General features: G+C 39.4%; 1 protein-coding gene and 1 pseudogene across 3 annotated transcripts; both read left to right on the forward strand.

Moving 5' to 3' along the window:
• Window positions 1–1,640: 1,640 nt before the first annotated feature.
• LOC143849198 (UBP1-associated protein 2B pseudogene) lies at window positions 1,641–4,302 on the forward strand (annotated as a pseudogene). Of its 2 annotated transcripts, none has more exons than XR_013235587.1 (2): window positions 1,641–2,965; window positions 3,725–4,302. The product of XR_013235587.1 is annotated as a UBP1-associated protein 2B pseudogene, transcript variant X2 (transcript). The 2 variants fall into 2 exon arrangements; XR_013235586.1 differs by lacking the exon at window positions 3,725–4,302 and adding an exon at window positions 3,096–3,362 and having other exon boundaries at window positions 1,643–2,965.
• Window positions 4,303–12,942: 8,640 nt separating this feature from the next.
• On the forward strand, window positions 12,943–17,062 carry LOC143849199 (F-box/kelch-repeat protein SKIP6-like). Its single transcript, XM_077358265.1, has one exon. It carries the CDS (start codon window positions 15,821–15,823, stop codon window positions 16,736–16,738), a length of 918 nt encoding a protein of 305 aa, XP_077214380.1. The 5' UTR covers window positions 12,943–15,820; the 3' UTR covers window positions 16,739–17,062.
• Window positions 17,063–19,531: the final 2,469 nt, after the last annotated feature.

Raw genomic sequence — 19,531 nt, forward strand, 5'->3', positions numbered from 1 at the left:
ATCCGAATTAAGCATTCAAGATAGAGATTTTATATGGTGCCCTCAAGCAGGCGCGGGGATTTTGAAAAAAATCTGGGGGTGCACATGCTCCGATGATCCAAAACCATTTATTTACTGAGCCCCGACTTAGATAGGCCATGCCACAAAGACCAACCCCAAAGGATGATCCAAACCTAATGATCTGTAGAGGTTTTTTATAATATGTCATCTTCTACGGATCGAAGGGGCTAGGGTCATCCTATAGAGATGATTTTCGGCATACGGCCTAATGGCATATCTAAATCAGGACCCAACTGATGAATGGTTTGGATCAAATGACCCATAATGGGAATTGATATTGCCACTCAAAATCAAGTATTCCATCCTTTTTTTTGTAAACGTTTGTCATCATGGGACGCCATGATCAAGAAAATAATCTAAGTGGAGGATCATGGCCATTCAATTGGTGATCTGCAAATAGACAGTTAAGAATAAATTGAGCAACAGTCCGCATTGCGTAATTTGATATTTTTTTTTGAAAGACAAACATAATTCATTCATTACAACAGAAGTACACAGAGGGATAAGTAGTCCGAGAAGCGAAGCAGAGTATGCTCCGACTCGAGATTACAGAAATAAGATGGCCTATAACAAAGTTCCAAACAATTCAGAGCAGGATATCACCACATAAGGCCATCATCTTTCGCTAACGCATTAGCAATGGAGTTTGCTGATATGCTCCTATGGACTATTTGAGGATGTAAAATGCAAACCAGGTCGCAAATTTCATCCAAGATGTGGGAGATATGCCATGGACCCCACAACGATTGGATGCCCAGGCAATGACATTGGATGAATCAGCTTTGGCAATTAACGGGCCAATATTACGCTCCACGTACTATTTTTACCCAAAAATACCCAAAAAAGAGTGCCCTGGCCTCCGCTTCATTGGCGTCACACAGTCCAGCCGGTCCAGAGTATGACATGATAACACGACCCTCCGAGTCATGGATTACACTCCCACTGTGAAATATGATATGCGTGGGCGTATTCCAACATAAGAGAAAAAACGCTGTCGGGTCCACCCTTTTGGATGATCCATGCCATTCATGTGATGGTCCCATTCAAAGATGGGCCATGCCCCAAAAAATCTTCTCGAGAAGATGATCCTAACCATACGATGTATAATGTATAAAATGAACGACTTGGGAAGTTAAAAAGATGATTGTATGGAAATCTCCACAAATGGAAGGGTGAGTTCCTCAATCTATAGAAAAGATTTTTGGCCACGAGTGGAGATCAACAAAAGAACGGTTTCGATCATCCAAATTGGTGGGCCCCCACTATATTTTCCTGCCCGTTTCATATAAAATCTCATCCCTTCAAATGGTTAGGATTTTTTCCTCGAATGAAGTGATTCATATTTGGAGATGTAATGAGTGGGTCCTACTAATTTAAGGGCCCAAATCAAATTAAAGGTGGGCCCGGATTCGGTTTCGCAATTTGGACAAACTTATTGGGCAATGGTAAACTCGCATCCCCTGTAGGATAATTCGCACCCCTGTAACGTGAATTAACGTTAAAAAGCGGTAAAACCCTCCTTTACAGTAGTGCGTATTATCGTACGGTGGGTGCGAATTTATCATTAACCAACTTATTTTCGTGGGAGCCCTACTTTTAAGTGCGGCAAAGCCTTCTGTAAACCCTAGGTCCCAATCTTCCTCTTCTTCCTTCTCTAAACCCTACAAACCCTCTCTCTCCCGCAGCCATGACGAAGAAACGAAAGGTCGAGAACGAGCCCAACGAGTCTGACCCGGACAACTCAATAACAGACTCGGACGAGGAAGAACAAGAAGAAGACCTAACAAAAGTCTTAGAACCCTTCAACAAGGAACAACTAATCGAGCTCCTAAAAAACAAAGCCTCCAACGATCCAAAACTCATAGAAGAGATCTACCGAGTCGCGGACCTTGACCCGGCCCACCGCAAAATCTTCGTCCACGGACTCGGTTGGGAAACCACCTCCGACACGCTCCGATCCTTCTTCGCAAAGTATGGCGATATCGAAGAATGCAAAGTAGTAACCGATAAAGTCACAGGAAAATCCAAGGGTTATGGATTTCTTCTTTTCAAACACCGTAGATCAACCCAAAAAGCCCTAAAACAGCCTCAGAAAAAGATTGAGAGTCGAATGACCGCTTGTCAACTCGCTTCGGCGGGTCCCGTTCCCAATCCTCCTCAAAATCCTCAGCTTCAGCATCAGAATCATGAAACCCTAGCGAGGAAAATATATGTGGGTAATGTTCATTCGGAGATTCCTTCCAATAAATTGTTTGCTTTTTTCTCGAAATTTGGGGAAATTGAAGAGGGTCCTTTAGGGTTTGATAAGCAGAGTGGGAAATCTAAGGGTTTTGCTCTTTTTATTTATAAGACTGTGGAAGGTGCGAGGAAGGCTTTGGAAGAGCCTAATAAGAACTTTGAAGGGCACCAATTGTATTGTCAGAAGGCTACTGATAGTCATAAGCTTCGGGCGGGTAATGGGCCGGGGTTTAATCCGTCGGGCAGTGGGAGTGGTGGTGGTGCCAATATCAATATGCCGGATTTGGGTATGGGACACCAATCGGCGGCATTGTTAGGGCAGGGACTCTTAGCTGGAGGGCTGCCTTTTGCCCAGGGGGTCCCTCCAAATCACGCGGCATTAGCTGTATTAGCTGCTGCCGGGCAAAATCCGGCGGCATTTGGGGTTTCTCCGGCGATGCTCGCGTCGCTGAATCCGGCTTTGGCTGCAGCGATGAACCCTGCGGGCCCACCAGTGGGTTCGTCGGCAATGATTCCTCAGGGGTTCCAGGGTTATGGGATGGGGAATCCTGGTTATCAGGGTGGGCAAGGTCATCAAGCTAATAGTTCTTACCAGAGTGGGCATATGGGGCAGGCGCCCGGACCTAGGCCGTATTATGGATCCATGGGTGGATATGTTTCGCGTTAGGTATGTTCTTTGTTACAGCATTAGGTTATTGGTTTGGCATTTTGTGATTTTGGTTTATGTCTGTCTTTTTAAGTTCGATGTTTCTTCGGTGATTTTTCTTGCGCTAATTGCTGTTTTACTCTGTTTTTAGTTTCGTAATTCAGAACGAGGTTATTCGTGTGGTTTAAAGAAGGGACGAGTTTTGAACTGTGGATGCTCGGGGAATGAACGTGTTCTGATGCTTCAATTATTCGGAAAAGGATCTGCTCTGGGTTTTTTTTTTTTTTTTTTGCTTTTTATGGATGTATGGATTTTGGGGTTTTCTATGTCGTGCTTTTTGAAGTAGTTTTACCGGTTCTTTGTAATGGACAATTCAGAACTCCTTAAGTTAGTTTTGTTATAGCTATTAAGTTTTGAAGATTTGTGTTGCAGATGATTTTGAGAGAGCTTTCCGTAATTTGTGTTTTGATTTGTTTTGTTTCCTTTTAGCACCAATTTGTTTTGATGAAAGCATCATTTTCCAAGATATATTATGTTATTGTCAATGTCATTTATATAGGAGGTATGATATGTTAGGCGTGATTAAATTAAGATGTGGGTTGTGTCCTTCATTGAGAAAGGGTTGCTTTTTTCTCAACCAAATTTTGGTTGGCAAGTTTTTCCACGAAGTGCGGTTTGGCAGCAGCCATTGAACTGCTTTTGAAACCTTTTAATTGTGCGTGGACATGGTCCATTGAGTACTCATATTTGTTGGTCCTTCACTTTGGCAACTCTCAATAGGTTCATCATACAACATTGGCCACCTTGCATCACGTGATCTTCCATTATGGTCACTATGAACTTGTCCAATGATGGATCGTTGCTGTCTTGTGAGGGGTGTGTTCTCCAACAAAAGTTTGTGGCGTGGACAACCAATCCATTCGTTCTGGTCTAATAATGAGCACTCAATTCCCTTTTATCTTTCCACTGTAAGTCTTTTATTTAAGCTTTATGGTTTAGTTAATACGCGAGCATAGTGCATATGCTATTTGGAATTTTGCACATGTTGCTTTGGATCTCAATTTTTGTAGCATGGTCACCTCATTTTGATTCTATTCACTGTTTCGATCTCCACAATGGACAATTGGGTACTTTTTTGTCAAAATTAGGAGGGAAGTAGTCCTCAATTTGCATTAATTTGCTAATAGGTTTGCTTGAATTGGCCCTCTCTTTATACGTGTTGGCGTGGGATTTGCATGTTTGCTATAGAAGGCATGCATCTTTTCCTTAGATATGTTTATCTGGTTGAATGTTAATCAATGGCTATGTTGATGCGAAAATTATTGGAAGATTGATTGTACTGAAATTAGGCTTCTTCATTTCTCATTCTTTTCAAGTTTCTTAAAAATTTCCATTTGTAACTTTAGTTTATGTTTTACTTGGTTATTTATAGTCTAAGGCTGTCGTTGTTTTTTGCTCTATTCTCGTATTACTCATGATAGGATATCATTTTTAACCATATATCCATTCCATGTTTGGGTGAATAATGTTAGTGATTGAGATGTGGCAATAGGCGATATGTAGATTTCATTTTATGTTTTTTTTGGAAGATAATTTCATTTTATGGTTGAATTTGGTAAAATATTGCAGTCCTAGATAGCTTACTGAACTTTTAAAAACTTGGTGACTTAGTTTCAGGTTGTCAGCCGCAAGACATTGAAAATAGTCAACGAAAATTATTTGATTATTTTTCAATGAGAAATCTTGTGACGGAACTGATTCACTTTTATTCTTTTCCAGTATTGTCGATCTCATTAGAATTATGATTAATTCCCTAAACAGTGAATTTAATAGAGCACATAACTCCAGAAAACATCTATATCTATAAAAGGAGGGGTGATATAGGGTATTATGGGGTTGGGTAATGTACAATAATTTAAAATAAACTGAGTTTAGTAGCTAAATTAACCTCCTATGCATACTTGAAAAAAATGCTATGTATCCCAAGAATATAATGATCAAAGATTATGGGCTCTGGATCCAAGAAAGTTCACGGTCAAATCTTTCTTCAAAACCTTTAGCTCTTCGACCAATACATCCTTCCCTTAGGATAAAAGGTTTGGTGTGCTTCAGTACCAACCTTAGTTATTAATTCCATTTTGTTCACCGTTTCATTTTGGTCAGTGGAACGAAATGTTTAGTTTTGGAAAAGACGCTACGACTACAGCAGCATAGGAGGAGGTTTTAGAGATAATGTGGGATGCATTCTTCTATCTTAATCTGGTCCGATAGGCCATACAAAATTATCGGTGGCTGAAGTGAGACTACTTGTTATTGGTATGCAGCTGTTTAGATCAGAATTAAGAGGTTGCCTTCAAATTGAAGACGACTCATTAAACAGTGTCTCTTGGATATGAGGTAATGAGGAAGGCCTGTGGAGCCAAGGTCAGTTCATTAATGAGACTCAAGACAAAATAAGAGGTATGGTTGAGGGATGCTGTCATATCCCAAGAAGTACTAATGGAGTAGCCGTTAAGCTAGCAAAGGCAGTAGGAAGGACGGATTTGTATTTTGGGCAGGTATTCCCAATGATGTAAATCTGTAATTTTTCAACTTTTTTTCTTTACACAAACATTTTTCAAAAAAATCTATGCATATGCACGCACATTTGTGTGATGTGTGTGTGTTTGCGTGTGCGCACGGGTAGCTTATTTTTCTTTTTTGGTCTCATACAGTCCTTGGGTATAGCTTCGTTCTCTTCAAAACTCTTGATTTCATTACGGGGCTCCTATTCTAAACCACTTTGTCATAAGTTCTAAACTTTTCTTTCCTTTTCATTTCTACGACCATAACCTCCCTTCTTTTATGCTTGCTTTTTGCAAACTATTTCTTTTTCCAATTTATCCATTCTAGCTTGAACCTGACTTAAAATTAGTTGGATGTTAATATCCCCTTTCACTTAAAATTAGAGGAGGCAATCTTTGATGTTATTGAGAACGGCGCTAAGGATGTCTTGCTTATGCCTTTCGGTGTTTTCGTGAATCCTACGGTTTCTTTCCAGCCAGATGTTGTAGATGCAAGCCGCAAAGGCCACCCGGATACCAATTCATGTTTGTCCATGGGCTTTAAAGTTTGACCTGATCCATTCATCAATTGAAGAATAAGTGATTTGCATTTTCTCTCTCTGATTTGCATAGGGGGCAGCTGGTTTCTCTGCTTTGGCCAAGGAACATGAGCCGATCTCGAGTGCTGAGTATTTTAGAGCGCTTGCCATGCTATGAAGGCATGTTTGGGTATATGTCCTGGGAACCAAATTGAGTTGTACTATGGGTGCAACTCGGGTCGGGTTGGGTTGAGGCCAACCCGAACCCGACCCGAGGAGCCATTTGCTCAACCCGACCCGACCCAAGTTCCAACCCGACGAGGTTCAACCCGACCCGACCCTAGAAACCCTTTTGCCAACCCGACCCAACCCGGGATTTTAAGCTTAAAAAAAAAAAAATTTATTAAAAATGTCGGGTTCACTTGGGTCGGGTTGCCAAAGCCCTCAACCCGAACCCGGCCCGAACTCAACCCGGGTTGAGAAAACCCTACCCGAACCCGAGCCCAACTTGAACTCAACCCAACCCGACTTTTTTCCGGGTTGAACCCGTCGGGTTCGGGTTGAGCCCGCCCAAGTTGCACCCCTAAGTTGCACCATGGAATTTTATGGTGATGGGGTCTGAGTTGATTCCAGGCGCTGCCAAGAGTGAAGTTACCATCAGGATTGAGCTTCCAAACGATCCGATCTTGAGGATTGGCAGAGAGCAGAGCAGGTGTAACAGTATTCTTCAACTCTGCTAGTTGACTTTGAATAAAGATGTCTGCCCATGTTCCATTTTTCTTAAGATCTGCAATAGAAGCATGTGAAGGGATAAATTCAGATAAGCACTTCACCCTGTCCTTCGTAGGAATGAGAGAGATGTAGGTGGTCCTAGTTCCTTTGGCCAATCTTTGCCCTTTGAAGAACTTGTCGAAAACACTACCATGATATCCCAGAACTTGATGCAAGCCCCAATATTAAGTGCTAAGTGTATTGATCCCCAATATTAAATTGCAAAACCAGTCCTAATTACATATCAGTGTTTAGATATTCAGTCAATTTGTATTAGGGGGTTTGCCTGAGCTTATCTGTTGTGATGATTTCACGAAAGGTCTAAGAATCTGCCCAAACATGCATCACACCAATAGTCCACACCAACAGAGAAAATAGATATAGCTATGGCAGCAAGAAGTAGTAGGTTTGAATACAATGAAAATTAAAAAAACAAAAACAAATAACGGAACTAGGGCCCAACTAACCACCTATAAGGCCCAAGCAGTCTCATAGGTAAATAGGTGCAAGGTGGGTTGTTGCTAAGAGAATAATGGTGAAGCAAACAAGGACAAATAGGCCTGGAAATAACAATGGTCAGACCTCACCGGTACGAACATGCGTTGCCAGCAGATCCTGATTGTGGGAGGCTTAAGATTATGGTGGAGAAGCCAGGAAGTCCGGGCCACCCAAGATAGCCACAATCACGCCAATACGTCAAGGCCTAGGGGAGATATGATGGGAATATGTTCATACGCAGCCCCAGACAACAAGGTCGCAGCAAGTCGTGCGAAAGGAAGTAGTGAAGGGGTTGGCGGGGGGGGGGGGGATTAATACTGTAAATTGCAAGGTTAACATATGAAAAAGGAGGAAAGAACGAGCATCATAAGGGGCTGTTGGTGCACTGTGCAAGGATGGGGAACCAACAGCCTAGGATGAAGGAAAGATGGTATAAGGAAGCAAACAGAAGGAAGTAGCGGCTGCCAATTATGGCCTAGGGCCTAGGATGGTGGCCAACAATCCAGGGAATGTAAAACCTTGTAGGGAGACTGCAAAACTCTGTAGGGAGACATCAAGGATAGAGAAAGGAGTATGAAGGAGGAGAAAGGAGAGAGAAATAGGGGGATTGGAACAAACTGTCGATTGGTTTAGTAGGGAAAATTGAAGGCCGGAAGTGAGGAAAAGAAGAGAAAAAAAATGAGAGAGAGAGAGAGAGAGAGAGAGATTCTTGCATCATAATATGTTCATGCTTTTTAATCTTGACCATTTAGGAGCTCTCTCCTAGATAGTCTGTTCAATTCATCTGTGGCCCATCTTTCTCTGGATGATCCCTTTTTCAATATAGTTGTTTCCAAATTCAAAAAACTAGGATCATTATTAGGGAATCATTTTTTAGCCCATGCACGGTGGAGTGTATCACGGATTTATTACAAGTTGAGGTTTACATGAGGGACCCTTGATGAAAGTATTTCCTTTGGTTCCTTTATGTGAGACTAGGAGATGTTATGATTCTAAAAAACTTAGAGAAGTTTTCCTTTAATGTGTTGTTTCTGTGGTAAAAGATGGATGGATTCGACCTTTCATTTCATGACATGTGTATTCATTGGACACCTCTGTTTTCTGCATGTCATTGCCTTGCAATGAAATTATCTTTTGGCAAAAATAAAAATAAAAATTGATCTATGGGTATATGTCTATGTATGAAATGAAGGTGTTTATTAGTTGCCAGAGTGGGAAGCGAGTGCGAGAAGTAATGTAGGAAGTGCGGGGTTTTGAAAGGGAAAATGTGGGAGGCGAAAAGTTCTAAAGAAAATGTGTAGAAAGCGTCATTGAAAGTCAACATGAAGTATGCAATAAGCCTTATTAGAAGCAAATAAGAAGACTGAAAGAGTGGGATTATAATAGGTTAGCGTAGGTGATGATTACAAGTAGAAAATAAGACTTCGTGACTAACTAAAATTATTAGTTTTAGGAACTTACAGTTTCACATGCTTTATTCATGTTTATCTAATGTAAAGTTTTTTGCAAAAAGATCCACATAGTTTTCATTCGTAACTTAAGATAATTTTTCATGTTTTAAATGCAGACTTTTTTTTTTCAATAAGATCCTTCAACATTATCAAAAGGAGAAATTATTCTTTTAGGAAGAAATAATCACTTAAATTGGAAGAGTTCCCTTAATTAAGAGGATACACGTAGGAAGCGTCGGAAGCAAGCTTCCCCCAAATTTGGGAAGCAAGAAGAACTTAGCTTTCGAAGCGAGTTTCTAGGAAGCAAGCTTCCAATTTAACTAGGAACTTTCCAGTAAGGCGGTAACTATAGTTTATATATAATATTTGGCCTATTTTAGGGATGTCTTTAGAGTTGGCTTTGGATATAGCTGAATTTTTTTAATGGTCTCGATTGGGTAGTTAGGATCCCTGATCCTAACGTATTTTCATCATCTAATTTAAGGTCCATCACATGAATGGTTTAGATCAATCATATTCACCCCGTATGCACAATAGAAACCAGGAAACATGGTAATACAATGAATCCGAGATGCTTGCCATGATCGTTCCCATATAATGTGTTGGCAACGAGCAAATTTGTTTGAAAACAGATCGAAGGTTTTTAATGCAGTTATTTTGTCTTTGTGATCCTCAGCTATTTCAACTTGCAGGAGAGTGGTATGATATCCCTACTCATTTGTGGTCTTTACCTATTCCGGCAGTCTAGGAAGCACGGGTACTCTCCCGGGGCTCCCGCACCCGCACCCGACACGTATGGGGTGCGGGTACGCCCCGGGTACGTCCGGGGTACGTACCCCATTTAAAAAAAAGAAAAAAAGAAATAGTTTTGGTGCTTGGGTGCGTGTCGGGTGCGCACCACGCGTACCTGACACGTCCTTCTTCTTCCTGCTGCTTCTCTTTCCTCTCCTGTACTTCTCTCTACTTTCCTGTACTCGGTATTTACATGTAAACCATTTAAGTAAATGTCTTTATTAAATCCATTTACTTAAGATTTACATGTAAATAACGGAATACCCCCCTTTTGGATTTATTAAAAATAGTTTCAACACCCAAATCTAAAAGGAAAAAAAGTCAACTCTCCAGTTCTAGTACAAAATTCAAAGAAAAAGGGTCGGGTCAAAATTTTAACTTTCTTAACTTCCAAACGGTGGGGTATTTTTCAAATTTTAAAAATTCATAAAATCTATCGTGTCCAAACATTATTAAATCCCAAAAGTTCGGTAAAAAAAATCTCATAATTTGGTCTCTAAAAATTATTTATCTTGTCAGGCACTGGTCAACACATTGGTGACAGACTTTTTTTTCTAATGAATGATGTATTGATGCCTCGTGTTCTGAAAGATGAAACTTAATCACTTATGAAATGAAGAGTAATATTAGAATTTTCCATTTTGGTGCTGTTATTGTTATTTGATTGCTCTACAATTATTTTTTTTAATTTTTATAAATATATAATAAAATATTAAAATATATTATTATATTCGGCGTACCCGAACGTACCCGCACCCAGTTTCTTTGGCAAATCACGTACCCGTGTCGTGTCGTACCCGCACCCCGTACCCGTACCCGTGCTTCATAGCCGGCAGTCATAAATCTCATCGCTTTTATTCTACACTTCTCTCATTGTCAAATTCCTAACAAGCCATCAACAGCTAATCAGTGAAATTGAGAACTGGAGTGCCAATATTATAACAAGGAATGCATATATAATCTTCCATTAGGAAAAGTCCCATCGTATTTCTTTTAGGGAGATTATTTTTTCAAGATGAAGTAGGGATGAATGATGACTTTATTCTATAGTTGCCAGGGTGGGAAGCAGAGTGCGAGGAGCAATGTGGGAGGTGAGAAGCGAAGGGTTTAGAAAAGAGAATTGTGCAAAGAGAAAAGTTCTAAAGAAAGTAAAGAGGAAATGCATGGAAAACAGAATTAAAAGTCAAAATGAAGCCTACAATCAGCCTCACTGGAAGCTAATAAGTATATATTTTCACATGTGAGGAAGGAAAGGTATTTTCGTATGTAAGGGAGGAGGGGTTGATAGAGCCATAGAGGTAAGGATTAAAAGTAATAGAGAAGACTTCATGGCTAATTAGAATATTACAAGTTTTAGAGATTTATAGATTCTTATGTTTTTTTTTTTGAAATATTAATAGATTGAAGAAGGGAACCTAGAAGGTTCACAAAATACAAAGAGTAGAAAAAGATTCTTATGTTTTATTCAGGTAGATTTAATTTTATGTTATTTGAAAAAAATTCTACGTTTTAAACACGCTAATTTTATGTTATTTGAAAAAAAAATTCTAAGTTTTAAACACATTTGAGAGCTAAGATGGTTTTTCTAAGTTTTAAACACGCTTATTCAACGTTATCGAAAGTAGAATTTTGCTTTTTAGGAAAACAAATTACACCTAAATAGGAAGCATACTTTTGACTAAGAGAAAACAAGTAGACAGCGTATGGGATAATGAGGACATAGCTATGTTAGAAAACGAGGTGGATAATCTCATGAAGGGATTTGCTAGCGTTTATCTTAGAAGGCATTTCGCGGATGTGCTGTTGCATGTGAGAACAGCCACATCATGAATGAAGACAAAATCTGCTGAAAAGTGAGCAGGTGTGGCTGCTCTCACATGCAACAGCCCATCTGCGAAATGCCTTCTGCGATGGACGCTAGCAAATCCCTCTCAGGAATATGGCGACAAAGGAAAATGAAATATTAAAAGACTTAATGGGAACAGGAGGAGCTAACAAGACGAAATAGAGATAAATGATTTAACAAAAAGCAATGAAAGTAATATTAAAATTGTTAGCGGGATCAAAATCCGATCGGGAAAGTACAAGTAATTAAATATAATTATAAATTAACGGTCTAATCTAGAACCTTAGAGGAATCAAGAATGGCCGGACTGTCGGTAGGTTAAAAAACCTTATTAGGGAGTCACAACACTTTCATCGCTGTAACTTTAATGAATTGATTAGTTTTTCACGAAAATTGCGTCTAGAACACACTAGAGAATGATAATTGTCCTAGAATTTGGATATTCTATAATAACTCACTTCAAATCAATTTTTTAAATTCTTGTAACCAAGCAATAACTTTCTCTATTACATGTACAAATTTTGTCTTATCTGCGATATTCACTATAGTCTATGCTAGCTGTTCTATCGTAGAAGAAGAATTCTGTGGAATTATTTAATGGATAATAGTAATCAAAATGACATGCCAAGATTAGTTGGAGGGGACTTTAATACCATCTTCCATAGACACCAAAGATTTATGAGTGATTTTCAAGATGCTATTAACTTATTAGGGTTAATAGATTTAGGATATGTTGGAAACAGATTTAATAGGAGTAACAATCAAACTGAAAATGGTAATATTAGAGTTAGACTTGATAGAATTCTAGCAATGTTAATTGAATTGAAAAGTTCTCTGATACTAAAGTTGCACACTTATCTAGAACATTTTCTGACCACTCCCCTATGCTTTTCAAAATCAAAATTAAAGACCAAGCAGCTATTACACCTTTTAAATTCCAGAAAATGTGGACTCGTAATGAAATTTTCTATCAAATAGTTAAAGAGGAATGGAATATCCCGATATATGATAAACCCTTGAACAAACTAGCAAGAAAACTCAAGTAGTATTCAAAAAGCTTTTAAATCGGGCAAAGCAATCTATTATTACACTGGTAGAGCTAATGTCCCTATCACACATACCCTTGTTGCGGATAATTTTATGATCTACACTAATGGCGCAAAATCCTCCATCAATAGTATTATGGAAATCATTGGTCAGTATGAAAGAGCTTCGGGCCAAAGAGTTAATAACGATAAAAGTTATTTCATAGTCTCAAATAAAATGCTGAATTCTTGGAAAAATATCATAAAGAGTGTCATAGGTTTTAACTTAGAGGATTTTCCTCTTAACTACTTAGGGGCCCCAATATACAAGGGTAGACTTAGAATCAGTTATTTTAACAATTTCATTGAAAGAATTCAAAAGAAAGTGGAAGGCTGGAAAAATAAACTTTTTTCTACTAGTGGTAAGCTAGCCCTTATAGATCATGTGCTAGCTAGTATGCCTATCTATATATTATCTATTCTCAACCCACCAAGTCATAAAAATAATTGAAACTATTTTTTCTAATTTTTTATGGGAGGACAATCATCAATGGATATCTTGGAATGGTACGTGCAAGAAGAAAGAGGGAGGCTTGTGTATCCGCTCACTCTATGTTAGCCAGGCTTTTAGACTCAAATTTCTCCATCACATTCATGAGAGGAATCCTCTATGGGGCAGATTCATGACATCTCAATATGCTAAGAACCAACACATCAATTACTCAAATCAAGAAGCTATAGTTCAAAAGGCTAGAAAGATATCATAAAGATTAGAAACAAATGACTACAAAATAGCAGACGGCTTATTGGAAAATGAAGTATTTCTTTCTGGTATGACAGGAGATCCTTAATTGAGGAGGCCACAAATACCCATAATATTGTTAAAAACCGTAAACTCAATGAAATACTAAATGAAATGGACATTGAAATTGGGATAAAATTTCTGGCTGTTTTGAGTCAAAGCTTAAAAGATGATCTTCGTAACTCTAAACTCTGAATAAGCGACAATGAGAACAACCTCATCTGGTGCACTAATAATGATGGGAGGTTCTCAATAAAATCAGATAGGAATTTATTGAGGACCAATCATCAAACCCATAGTTGGACTAAGAATATATGATGTATTTTTTTTTCTCTCTCCTTTTTTTAATGTCTGATTCTGCGTAATCCTTTTCAACATATTTTTCTTGGTTTTGTGCATTTGATCCAAGATTTTCTTGGTTTCGTGCATTTGATCTAATATCCCCTTGGCCCTGCTGTTCTTTTTCTTCTTTATTTTGGATAACATTCTGACTAAGATTGGCGTGTTTGTATGAAAACTCCTTAATAAAGCGGTGCCTATTGATGAACGCATCAGGGATAAAAGTATTCAGGTTGCTTCCAAATGTAACTGTTGTGAGAAATGAAATTAGGAAAATCTAAAACATCTTTTTATAGAAAGTGACTTGGCTAGTGATCTCTGGAATTTCTTTTTTAGCATTTTAACACCAATTTGATCCCCTGCCAATCTATTAAAAATAGGATTCAATTATGGTATGAAAAAGCTAAGAAAAGCAATTCTACATTTATTAATACCGTTAAAATTGCTCCATCCATCACAATATGGCAAATCCGGTTAGAAAATGTAAAAGAAGGATCGAAAACCAATTAGCCCAAATCAGTCAGATAAAAACAGAATCATAATGCGGCTAAAAGAACTAAGAAATGATGCGAAAACCACATCCCATTGCAATTTTATGGAAAGATTAACTTTGGAGCAAATCAACATTAAAATTAAGGACCCCATCCAGGAAAAACCTTCCTTCCTTGGTTTACTGGCAAAAGCTGACTGGCAACATCTTAAAGTTGAACGTTGATGGTGCAGCTAGAGGTAATCCTGGTATAGCTGGTGGAGGAGGTGTAATCAGAAATAAGAAAAGTAAGGTTGTACTTGCTCTCTCACTTCTGTGATGAGAATACTAATATGTTGGCCGAAGCCAGATGGGCTACGTTATAGCGCGACCCTTGGTATTAAAAGAATATGGATTGAATTTGATAGTCGTGTCCTTGTGAATATCATTAACGGAAAAGACAAATATCCATGATGCATTCATTATATTTTTAAAGGGATTTGCTAGCGTCCATAGCAGAAGGCATTTCGTGAATGAGCTGTTGCATGTGAGAGCAGCCACACCGGCTCACTTTTCATCAGATTTTGTCTTCATTCACGATGCTCTCACATGTAATAGCCCATCCGCGAAATGCCTTTTTGCAATGGATCCTAGCAAATCCCTTAAAAGAAATATGGAAAATATTATCCTTTATGGAATTTGCTGTCACTCATATTTGCAGGGAAGGCAATCTAGTTGAAGACAACTTGGCAAATTACGCTTGTGATACGGGCATTAATTCAGTATTTTGAAACTAGGCCAGCCTCCCCAAGGATTCTAGAGGAGCTGCTAGATGAGATCAATTGTGTATACCTTATATTCGTAATTATGTTTTGTTTTGTTTTTGTTTATTTATGGGTAGCAAGAAATTTGTTCCCAAGATTGTCCAAGAATGGTCTCCTCCGGTCCCCTGTTATTTTAAATTACACTTTGATGGTTCTAGTATGGGAAACCCCGGTCCTTCCGGAATTGGGGGCTTGCTTAGGGATGTCGAAGGGAGAGCCATTTAGGCTTTTAGTGGTCCAATTGGGGTGGCAGATTCTAATGAGGCGGAAGTTTGAGCGATTCATCAAGGTATTAAATCACTTCAGAATGTGGAATTGAACAAGGTGGTCATTGAAGGAGATTCTCTTAATGTTATTTGATGGCTTAACAGCCCTCAGGGGGCCCCTAGGAAATTTGTAGCATTCTTTAATAAAATTCAGGATCGATTAGGGTTGGCATTGACATCTTTCTCATAGGTTAGGCAGTCTGCCTATGGGGAGGCTAATAGATTGGCTAAAGAGGGCGTTTCCAAATAGAGCATTGCATTTTTTTTTTCTTCCGCCCTAAGTTGTAGGGCTCATTGTATCTTTCTTCTTTGTATCCTGGGGACTCTCTCGGTTCCCTTTTCTTTAATGGAATTTTACCATTAAAAAAAAACAAAATGGGCTGGTGGGTTTTATTGTTATACTTTTAATGTAATGGGATGCGTCAGAAGCAAGTTCCTATGTCCTCCTCTTGTAACTTTTTTTCCTATTTATAAAACTAGTAAAAGTGCACGTGCGTTGCACGTGTGACTAAAGTATTTTACAACACAATGTAGTATGGCACGTGATCATATCATGGTTGACTCGGACTCATAGGAACCCTCACCCTCGATCTCACTGGTAGTAAGCCACAAAATCCTCCTGATATCTTTCCAATTCTATTAGATCATTGGGTGTGTGGTAGATTAGGTATAGCAACTAAGCTAAAATTAGTAATTAAGGTTCCTACTTCAATGATTATCACTTGCCTCATTATCTTTATCCTATCCTTTGGGTGTTCACTCCTTATTATAATAGATAGATTTCCTTCCAAGAAACTGAGTTTAATCAATTCTTTATCATTAAAGCAGAAGAGAAGAAACATGGACGTGGACTACCTTTTGCCAAATCTCCCAAACGATGTAGCACTGCAATGCATTACTAGAGTCGCTCAATCCTTCCACCCCAATCTCTCACTAGTATGCCGATCATGGCGCTCTCTCCTTCGCTCCCCTCTCTTCTTCACCACTCGGTTCAATCTCAACTGCACCCAGCAATTCCTCTATGTTGAGATTCCACGCCTTTGTTGTTCTTCCAGTTGGTTAATCCTCGATCGATATGGTAGATACCTTATTAGAAAAGTCCACCCAGTTCCTCCCGTCCCTCTCGTCATTGGATCCGCAACTGTTGTCTTGGGTCATTTACTCTTCATTTTCAGAGGTTCAACGGGTGGTATTCCTTCATCAAACATCTGGGTTTTTAACGCTCGTCTCAATAGTTGGGACACTGGCCCCAGGATGAGAATCGCGAGGGAATATGCTACAGCTGGGGCTGTGTATGGGAAGATTTATGTTTTTGGAGGTTGTTTGGATGAGCCTTGGGCTGAGGTTTTTGATCCGGATCTTGGCTCATGGATGGATGTGCCTAGCCCGGTCGACGTCCGAGAAAGACGGATGTACAGTTGTGTAGTTCTTGGAGGGAAGCTTTTCGGCCGGGGGAAAAGTAGAGTAGTAGTTTTTGATCCGGATCGTTTTTCGTGGAGTCATGGTTCTATAGAGCTTGATTCGGGGTGGGATACGAGAGGTGCTGTTGTTGACGGGATTTTGTGTTGCTATGATGTTTATGGGAAGATATGGGGTTATGTTGGGAAGATAATAAATGGAAACAGCTGAAGGGAATCGAGTTGAACTTGTCGAACTTCTGGGATGCACACTTGGGAAATTTTGGGGGGAGACTGTGGGTATTTACAGACACAATAACGGGTCTAATGTTGGATGTTACTTGTGCAGAGGTTGAGATATGCAGAGAGAGCCAAGGAGAGTTGCAGGGTTCGCTGGTATGGTCAAAGTTTATTCTATCATATGCGAAGATGTATTCAATATTTAATTGCTTCACAATTGAATTGTGATCTTTATATAAAGATCAGTACATTGAATTTTCGAATTCTGTTAGATTGTTTAATAAATAAAAATTTTCCCTCTCTTTCTATGTTGGAATATATTGTTGATTGTTGTGTGTAGCATGGAACTGTTGAAGCTTTTTTTAATAATGTGATTTTTTCTGCTGAGCTTCGTTTGAATTCTACAATGTAATCATTCTCATCTATGCCTTTTTTTTGGTATGATTGGCTGAGGTCCAATTTCTTCACCTTGGCATTAGCAAATTCAGGGACCGAGTGGAAGGCAAGTTACGGGTAGAAGGTATTTCTTCTAACATAATATCTTGGGCTCAGCATAAGCATCGGACCTTGGAGATTAGCTAATTTCGTCGACAAAATGTACTACGAACATAGATAGTCTCATCCACTTTGTTCATATTACTTGGGAGTGCCAGTGATCTTGTTGATCATTTGGCCAATTCTGTATAATCTTTTCCTATTAACATAAGGGCCTGTTTGGATGCCGAGAAGATTTTGATTTGGATTTCTCACATTTGCAGCCCTTTTTGCTTTGTAATTTGGATCGGATCAAATTCTTGGATTTCTAATTCAGCAGGTGACACTGAAAAAAATCAGATTTTTGCTGTGGAAATAAGAAGTTGGAAATCCACAAATGTGGCAGTTTCCTTCGCCCTCTTTGCTCCTCAACCTCTCCCCTCCACTAGGAAGTCCCCTGCTGGATCTATTCATTTTGTATTCAAAACTCAATTCCAAATCCAAATACAAAATGGGAGGTATCCAAACGGGCCCTAATCTTTTTTCTCAAAGAGGTAGGGACAACATCTATTTTAAATGTGGAGCTTGGTTTTGGGAAGATTCGAACTATGGAAGTTTCTCATAGGACACAAGAAGTATGGGAACTGGTAAATGCTTCAAGCCCCAATTCTCATAGGCATGGAAGTCAGTGATGATGGATGGTTCCATCTAATCGATACTTGAAGCGTTTATGTCTTGTAAGATTAGGGACTGACAGATTGCCAAAAGAACATTTATTTATTGTTGAATACAAGAATCCATCACTGATTTTCCACACTTGGAGTGATCTCTCGCGTCCCCTAGCTCGAAGACACATTCAAGAATTCAAAAACATGAAGGGCTGTTTCGCAGCGTCAAATTCTGTCCAGCATAGAAATTCTCGTTAAACGTTGCTGAATCAGATTCAGAAGGTCAAAATAGCAACTTCTTTAGCTGTGGAAAAGGCCATAATAAGGGTAGGTTTCATGTGCTATTAACTGTTTGGGAAATGTCATTCAAGTTCTTGAGTTGTCTTGCATGGACATGACGATTGTTGTGCAGAATCACATAGATTAGATAGCTAGTTGAAGTTTTATGATGAAAGTCGTGTGTGCATAACTCGTCCCCAACTTGTTTCAAAATGATGTGTTGAATGTGTCTTGAAAGAGAATTTAGAATCTCAACAAGAGCTTGTTCAGGTCTGTTTGTGTGATTCTGGTGACAACAAGAGCTTGTGCTTGAAGGTGTTGTACGATTTGTGCGGGAAGCTATTGATGACAAACGCACTAAGCTTTAGTCCACATATAAGCTTTCACGAATGGAGGCAGTTCAGGGGCTTGACATGAGCACATCAAACTTTTTTGAGGCGGCAATATGCCCATTGAAGTGATAAATTAGCAACAGCAAGGCTCATGGAATTGAGAGCTGCATGTCAAGTTAAGCCTCTCTCTCAGGTTACTTGTTGCCATTCATTTTCATGGTTGATCTCTATGTTTAGCTATGCTGCAGAGTGTGTGATATTCAACTAGTTGTGAGTCACTTAAATTGAGTTGGAAAATCTCCTCAGCTTGCAAGAGGTTGTTAATTATGACAACTCTCTCTCTCTCTCTCTCTCTCTCTCTCTCTCTCTCACACACACACACACACACACACACACACTCACACACGTCAGCAGAACAAAAGTCATCTGTTCGGTCCTCCACAGAACAGTGGGGGCCCACATTGTTTGGGTGATGCAAACAATTCATTTGATAGGCGTGTGCCCAAAAAATCAGCTCCATAGGATCATCCCAACCCTTGATTTGGAGAGGTTAAAATGGATGGGTATAAATATCCATAAATCTGTCCATTTTTAACAACCACAAATCGAAGGGTCAAGATGGCCCCATGGAGCTAATTTTTTGGGCACACCCTATCTACGACCCATCAGTTGCATGCTTCGGATCTTCCAAACAATGTGGGCCCACTGTTTTTGGAGGACCAAGCAGATAATGTTATCTGCTCAACCCTCCACAATCACTTGATGTGTGTGTGGAGTGGGACCACTATATTTGCATGATTCATAATCGGTCCTACTCGATAGGATGATCCAAACAATTCATTTGTTGGGCCACAGATTTTAACCCTATGATCAGCTGGACTGCTTCATGACAGGCAAGGCCCGGGTGGGACAAAGAGAATGCAATGAAGATGTTTGCGGTTGGGCCCTTTAGTAGCTGACTACTTTGTGGGCCCACATGTGTCATGTGGACATGTAAATTCCTTTCGGCAAATTGGTATGTTTTTTTCATAG

The sequence above is a fragment of the Tasmannia lanceolata genome, unplaced genomic scaffold, assembly GCF_043159265.1.
Source record: "Tasmannia lanceolata isolate RefF3 unplaced genomic scaffold, GAP_Taslan_0.1 ptg000016l, whole genome shotgun sequence".
Taxonomy (NCBI): domain Eukaryota; kingdom Viridiplantae; phylum Streptophyta; class Magnoliopsida; order Canellales; family Winteraceae; genus Tasmannia; species Tasmannia lanceolata.